General features: G+C 46.2%; 1 protein-coding gene across 1 annotated transcript; it reads right to left on the reverse strand.

Moving 5' to 3' along the window:
* Nucleotides 1–2,250: 2,250 nt before the first annotated feature.
* On the reverse strand, nt 2,251–5,442 carry LOC116572290 (translation initiation factor IF-2-like). The gene is made up of 2 exons (XM_032311178.1): nt 5,233–5,442; nt 2,251–2,679 (listed from the first exon to the last, which is right to left on the reverse strand). Exons 1-2 carry the CDS (start codon nt 5,440–5,442, stop codon nt 2,251–2,253), a joined length of 639 nt encoding a protein of 212 aa, XP_032167069.1.
* Between the last annotated feature and the right edge of the window lie 2,253 nt (nt 5,443–7,695).

The raw sequence follows: 7,695 nt of genomic DNA on the forward strand, positions 1-7,695 counted from the left end.
GCATCGGGCTCTCTGCTCCGTGAGGAGCCTGCTTCCTCCTCTCTCTGCCTGCCTCTCTGCTTACCAGTGATTTCTCTCTGTCAAATAAATAAATAAAATCTTTAAAAAAATAAAAAGTGCTCATTAAAAAAAAAAACGATATTATTGACTGTATCCCTATGCTATACCTTTAATCCCCATGACTAATCCATCCCAAAACTGGAATCCCGTACCTCCCAGTCCCCATCACCCTTTTTGCTCATTTCCCCACCCCCTTTCCCTCTGGCTACCATCAGTTTGTTCTCATGTTTATAGGTCAGATTCTGTTTTTTATTTGATTCTTTTGAACTTGTTCTCTTAATAAGAAATTTGATCAGGTCATTCCCTGTCTCACAGGACTTTACAGCGTAAGATTAGGGTTCATCAGACTCCTGGTCTGCCATTCTCTCTGCTGCTTCTCGGGCTGGAATCTTTTCTCAGAAAGCAGCATGCTTTTCTCCTCTCCTGGCCTTTCCAGATGTTGGGTTCCTGAATAGAAAACGCCGTTCTTCTGGTGTCCCTGAGAAACTCTTATTCATTGTTCAAGAACCAACTCAAGGTCTGTTTTATGTGAAGCTTCTGTTCCTCAGATGTCCTGGGATGCTTCTCCCTGGGCAGTCCCAGTACCCCCAGTTGTCTTCCCTGGAGCTCAGCTCTCTGTTCCCCAGGTGGCACCGAGGGACCAGAATGGTGCGTGCATCTCTCTATCCCTAGAACTTAGCGAAGCTTGTATAACTGGTAAGAACTCAAATATTGGACTCCATGAATACCTAAATAAGCAAGGAAAATCTTCTTAAGAAAAATACTTTTTCTAGATCACTAAGAATGTTTTAAAAACACAATTTTTTTTTTTTTTAAATAAGAAAATAATACTCTGGAAAATCTTACTCTGTGTCAGCACTACATACTTCAAGAACTAATCTCTAAACATGGTTTCGGGATCAGTCGTGAAAGTTCATTGACTCTCTCTCTCTCACACACACAAACCCACACACACACACAGACATACACACACACATATGCACATCACACACACGTCATGTCCACATGGACAAACTCAGGCAAAACCATGCCTAAATTATCTTATACAGATTGATGTTGTTTCTATTTTAAAAATAATTCATATAAATTACTTATTTGTTTTAAGATAAAATGTTATTTTATTTGTATCTGGTATGGAATTAAAGAAATAAAAAATCCTTTAGTTGCTACTTTTCTAAGATGTGGGTTCTTAAATATGTTTTTAAAGATAAAAATGCAGAGAAATGTGGGCAGTGACATGTCAGTGGGTGTAAACTGTGGTATGCCAGAGAGTTGAAGGCTTATAAAAATTGTAAAGATAAGCTTAATTCCAAAATTCAGTTTTTATTTTCTCTTCGCTCCTTTGTATTTTTTTTTTTTGACACGAAGATATTTCTTCTTAAAATGACAAGAGCCGGGGCGCCTGGGTGGCTCAGTGGATTAAGCCGCTGCCTTCGGCTCAGGCCATGATCCCAGGGTCCTGGGATCGAGCCCCGCATCGGGCTCTCTGCTCAGCAGGGAGCCTGCTTCCCCCTCTGTCTCTGTCTGCCTCTCTACCTACTTGTGATCTCTCTCTGTCAAATAAAATAAACAAAATCTTTAAAAAAAAAAAAATGACAAGAGCCTCCTGTGCCAGAATGTCCAATCTGAGAGAAATCCCATGAAACGCGGCCAGATTTCCCCTTTCTATCTTCCCCACTCGTGGCGACGGAAGGGGCTAACCAGCATGATCGGATAATTGGACTGTCGGAGAATGGAGCGTGTTTTGGGCCACACATCTGCCTGACTCTCAGACTTCCTGTAGGTGGGAGGGAGACCATGGACGTGACTGTTAACAGCCCCAAGTGCTACTGAACGCGCCACGGGGCTTGGGGTCACCCCGAACGACAGCTCTCCCGCGGGTGCGTCAAGGGGGGGACAAACTGTGTCGGAGGGTCCAGCCCATGAAGGATAACGTGAGAAAATGCGTATTTTATCTCCTATCAAAAAACTCTGGGCTAAATACTACCGTCTGTAGTCGCAGAACTTAGACACACTTAAAGCCTTTCCCTGGCCCTCGTCCCTCCCGCCGTTCCTTCCTCCTGTCCCCAGGCCCGCTGAAGCCCTGGGAACCCCGTCGCTGGGGACCGGCGATCAGAAGGCGGATCTCGGAGAGCTTCCCCGCAGGAGGTGACTCTGTCTGCCATCCACCCGCACCGCAGGGCCTCGCGATCAGCCCGGTCCGCTGCCCGGGCGCAGGCCGGTCCTCGTCGGTGACCCGCCCCCTCGCTCCGGGCCCGCCCCCTCACCCCGGGCCCCGCCCCCTCGCTCCGGGCCCGCCCCCTCACCCCGGGCCCCGCCCCCTCGCTCCGGGCCCGCCCCCTCACCCCGGGCCCCGCCCCCTCGCTCCGGGCCCCGCCCCTCACTCCGGGCCCCGCCCCCTCGCTCCGGGCCCGCCCCCTCACTCCGGGCCCCGCCCCGCGGCGGTCGAGCGTCCTGCTGTTTCTGCGCACGCGCCATGTCCGTGGACGCCCGTAAGCTCCGCGTGTCCGTGTCTTTCACTCCGGCATTCCCACTTGTGGTCAGGCCTTCAGCCGGTTCCCCGGTGTTCTGGGGGATCACGGACTCTTCTGGTCTAATGGATCCCGAAGGACCTGTGATCTGTGAGGGGCGTTAGTTCTGGCCCTGTAGGCTCCTATCCTCCCTTTTACATGTGTTAACCCCCTTCCAGCTTTTTATTTACTTATTTATTTATTTTTAAGATTTTATTTATTTCACAGACAGACATAGGCAGAAATGCAGGCAGAGAGAGAGGGAAGCAGGCTCCCCGCTGAGCAGAGAGCCTGGTGCAGGGCTCGATCCCTGGAAGAGTTGTACAATTTTAGGTGTTCAATACTACCGAATTTTGTTTCTGCCTTCGTGAGCTGATTCTGCATCTCCTCGAAGCAGCCCATCATTCTGTGTGTATGTTCGTATTGATGCAATCTAATCAATTTTTTTTTCATCGGAGTATAGAAACCGTTGACATTTCATGAAATGACTGAGCCCCTCAATTGTTGACCATTGTCTTGCATTTTGTTTGCTTCATCCCTTTTTAGATCCCTATTTTATTTATTTATTTATTATTTTATTATTTTATTACATTACATTTGTTTATTTTTTTATTATTTTTCAAAGATTTTGTTTATTATTTATTTGACAGACAGAGATCACAAGTAGGCAGAGAGGCAGGCAGAGAGAGAGGGGGAAGCAGGCTCCCTGCTGAGCAGAGAGCCGGATGCAGGGCTGGATCCCAGGACCCTGGGATCAACCTGAGCCGAAAGCAGAGGCTTTAACCCACTGAGCCACCCAGGTGCCCCTACATTTAATTTTTTAAACAAACGTATAGCATATTTTTATCCCCTGGGGTACAGGTCTGTGATTGGCCAGGTTTACACAATTCACAGTCCTCATAGATCCCTCATAGCACCCTGGGATCACAACCCCAGAGGCTTTAGCCCACTGAGCCACCCAGGCGCCCCCTCCTTCCAGCTTTGTTCGTGAGGGCGACCTGGTCTGGCACGTTGTTTGGTTGGAGCCACACTTAGTGTCCGACCTAACGTATTTGTCAGGTTCTTGCTTCTTGTCTGTCCCTGTCTCTCCTCTCTTGCCCTCCCTATTTTCCTTCTTCTCTCCTACCTTTAAACTGTCCCGGTGCACTGGGTGCCAGGAACTGTGTGCTGGGAAGGGAGGGGTCTGCGGCGGTGAACAAACCACACGTGTTCCTGACACTCCGACGGGGGACGCAACCACGTAATCACACAGAAGAGAGATAATACAAGAAAGAATAAAGGAAGGATTTCGTTGAAGTAATTCGTATTAGAAAGGACACCTAGAGGAAAACCTGAGCTGAGGAGCTTGAGCGGCAGCTCACACAGGAGCAAGAGAGGCCAGGAGAGAGGAGAGACTGCCTGGCGGGAAGATCAGGTGTCTAAAGGCTCTAAAAGGGACCTTGGAAGAACCTAAAGACCCACAGGGGAGAAGTGGGTATTTCTGTGAGGTGAGCCTGGGAAGGTGGTGTTGGGAGAGACACAGGATGATGCAAGGCAAGTGAAGGATTTGGGATTTTATACTTCTTGGAAAGTCAACTCTGTTTGTTTTTCCACCTAGCAGAGGAGAGACAGGCTAGAATGAGACGAGTCAGGAAGTCCAGACAAGCCAGGAAAGGCACTCAGAGAGCCGTTGCAGGGGATGCCTGGGTGGCTCAGTGGGTTAAGCGACTGCCTTCAGTTCAGGTCATGATCCCAGGGTCCGGGGATCGAGTCCAGCATCCGGCTCCTTGCTCAGCAGGGAGCCTGTTTCTCCCTCTGGTTGCTGATCCCCCTGCTTGTGCCCCCCCCCCCCGATAAATAAATAAATAAAATATTTTAAAAAAGAAGAAGAAGAAAGCTGTTTTGAAGCTGTAGCTTCCAGAGACTTGCAGATGGAGTAGGGTGGATACTGGGGAAACGGACGAGACGGATGGGTGATGATATATTTTGGCATTCACACTGCTAATACCTGGATTGGGTCAGAAGAAGGGAGTTACACAAGTCAAGGGTAACTATAAGGCTTTTGGCATTACCATTAGGGTTGATGGAATGAAAATTTACAGATACAGAATCTTGGGAAAGAATCTGGTTTTGAGAAAAATTATCAGGAGTATACACATTATTTGAGACCCCTATGAGCCATTCACAAGGGAGATGTCAGCTTGGTCATTGGATAAGCAGGTCTGAAGCCCCAGGGAGACACACATTTGGGACTCATCAGCATCTGGGTGCAACATGAAGCTGTTGCGGTGCATGGAATCTTATGGACAAGAGTAGATATTAAAAGCTTCCAGTACCAAACTCTAAGGAACTTGACTCTTAAAGATTGTGCATGAAATAGTGTGTTGAGAAGGAGTGGGCAGTAGAGAAGGAATGGACAACAAGAGAGCAGAGTTTCATGGAAGAAAGAAGTATTTCAAAATGAAGCAGCAGTCAACAATGTTGAATGCTACTGGTAAGAAAAGGATGGAAACATGTCCGTTGGGTAGAGCGAAATGGACATGGCCGATACCTTTCTGAGAGCAGTCTGCTTTCATATTTATTGTCTACCATGAGGTGACTACCCAGGGCTTCTCAGCTACATTATATCAGATGGAGCTGCTTTGGTCAACTACTCCCAGAGTCTGTACCTTTATCCCTTTACCAGTCTCTTGCTTCCAAACATTTTCCTACGCTGGGGCAGTGTTCTCAAGGCTGTCTGCCCGGAAGACACAGACAGGAGCAGCTTGAAGCGCCGTCCTTCCCTCCCCTTATCTGCAAGCGCCTGGATATCTGCACGATGTCCGTCGATGCGTTCCTCAGGTGCTCCCTTGTTCTCACCTGCGCCATTCTTCTCCGGGACACCCCTTAGCATCACTGCCCTGTTCTCTATACAGGCGGGTTCCCATGCTTTGTTTACTTCTCTGCCTGGAACTATGCTGACCCATTCCTTCCCCAAATACTTCCCCAGATATATACATATATATGTTTTCTAAATCTCCCATAGAAAAAGCTCTCTTCTCTGAGTTCTGGAACACTTGGTCTCTACCGTAGCAGTGGTTTTATTCACTCCGTGTCTGTGTTTGCCACGAAATTCTGTGTTTCTTGAGGGCAAATGGCCACGTCTTATTCATCTCTGATGCCACTCATCAGACTGTCACTGCATGACATAGGAAGTCACTCAATAATTATATGATGAATGAATAATTGATGCCTTAGAGCATTATTATAACTTGGAAACTATTATTCTTTTTTAAAATATTGACTTTATTAATGTCCTAAAGATTACACTCCTCTACAATATACCCCCATTTCCATTGGTGAACATAATTGAGTATAGACCTTATGCTCTACGCTTGCAAAATCCCTCAGAGAAAATGCATGCACACCCTTGCTTCCACATTAAGCCAATGCATTTATAATACCAGAAGTCTTCTGCTGACCCCATCATGAGAGCTCATCTATTGGGATAGACAGACACTGAACTGTTGCAAACTCAGTTTTTGCCAAGTAGAGAGGATTCTGCATATCCCATCCACAGAGATGCATGCAAAACCAACAATTACAGCGACTGTTTAAATGGGGTGCAGAATCCTTGAAGTTCTGTATTTACATAATTCTTCATGCACGAGTGCTTATCGGGTGTTTATTTTTCAGAACTCATGTCACATCTGTCTTGCACACCGTATTTCTGACGACACCCTTTTCATCTTAAATCTAAAGATTTAGGCATATGCATGGTTGTCCCTGCTTGCTTGCTCACATCAACAGAATTCTGTAGGCTCCATCTGGAGCCATAGGTTACATCCTGTGGATTATTTAAAAGGAAGACTTTTGTGGAGAGAAGGCAACCTGGTCATAAATTTGTTCTTTCCTGATGCCCCCCGCCCCCCACCCCTGCCCCTGGCTGAGTGCTAAGTATCGGATTTAGCAGAGTGCAGCAGAAATGAGTCATCGATACGGATGCTGCATTCCTACCGGAATCACAGGTTACTGGGTTTATATGTTTGTCGTGAAGTCATCTATTTTGCAACTCCTTGAGGTGGAAACAGATTGATAGGTTATGTCCCAAAAAGGAAATGTTTTCTCTGGTTTAAAATGAGATTTTTTTTAAAAAAAAACAACGATCGATTCTCAAAATGGAAGTTGTAGAAGGCAAAATGAAAAGAAGGTCAAAAAAATTTTTTTCCTCAATGTTACTTAATTACCAGAAGTTATATTGATTTTTTCATGGATCTATCTAAAGAAAATACCAAACACATATTTGCGCATATGCGTATCACGGATGCATATAGGTACAACATGTACTCAAATTGTGTTTCTTTTTCCTAAATCAAAACAGGGATTTTTTAAAATACTGCATGAGTTACATTGGGTTTGCTGTTAGTATTAAAGCATCATACTTTTTTTTTTCCTAAATAAGAACAATTAAAAAAATATATTTTACTTATTTATTTGAGAGAGAAAGGCAGGGGGAGAGGGAGTGGCAGAAGCAGACTCCCCCCTGAACAGGGAGTGTAGGGCTTGATCCCAGGACTCGGAGATCATGACCTGAGCCACCCAGGCACCCCTAATTTTCTACAAGAACTTGGAAGGCACAGCCACCAGCGCCTGGGAAGCTATTCAGAACCTGATAAAACATGACCTCCCCCACTTACAGAAAAGTGCCCCTGAGACTTGTGGGCCCAGATCACCTCATTTTGTGTCCCCGGGAGACGACTGGGGGTGGGGCGTGTGGGGACTCCTATTTGTGTATTAGTAGCACTTCTGCCACAAAACTGCTTCTAGCAAATTCCTTCTCCTTTTCGAGTCTCATTTTCTTCAGCTCTAAAATAAGGACCTTTGTTACCTAATACCATCTAAATCCTCTTCCTTTAGTAAAGAGACACTAATCAACAGGCGTAAAGTTTCGGTCAGGCAAGATGAGAAAGTTCTGGAGACGTGCTGGCCAGCGCTGTGCCCACAGTCCCCAATAACTCACTGAGCACTTAAACATTTAGTAAGAAGGCAGATCTCACATTATGTCCCTTCCACAATAAAATAACATTTTAAAAAAAGAAAAGTGGAGGGTTATGTGTGGCAAGCACTGCATGAGTGAATTTCCCTTCGACTTCTCCAGGCGCTACCT

This window comes from Mustela erminea, chromosome 13 (genome assembly GCF_009829155.1).
Source record: "Mustela erminea isolate mMusErm1 chromosome 13, mMusErm1.Pri, whole genome shotgun sequence".
Taxonomy (NCBI): domain Eukaryota; kingdom Metazoa; phylum Chordata; class Mammalia; order Carnivora; family Mustelidae; genus Mustela; species Mustela erminea.

Bases quoted from the DNA above. Each gene is read 5' to 3' on its own strand.
- LOC116572290 (XM_032311178.1), bottom strand. From the start codon at position 5,442: ATGCTAAGGGGTGTCCCGGAGAAGAATGGCGCAGGTGAGAACAAGGGA. The intron at 2,680-5,232 runs GTAAAGGGATAA...CGCCCCTCACAG, and splicing joins TGTTTGGAAGCAAGAGACTG to ATCACAGGTCCTTCGGGATC.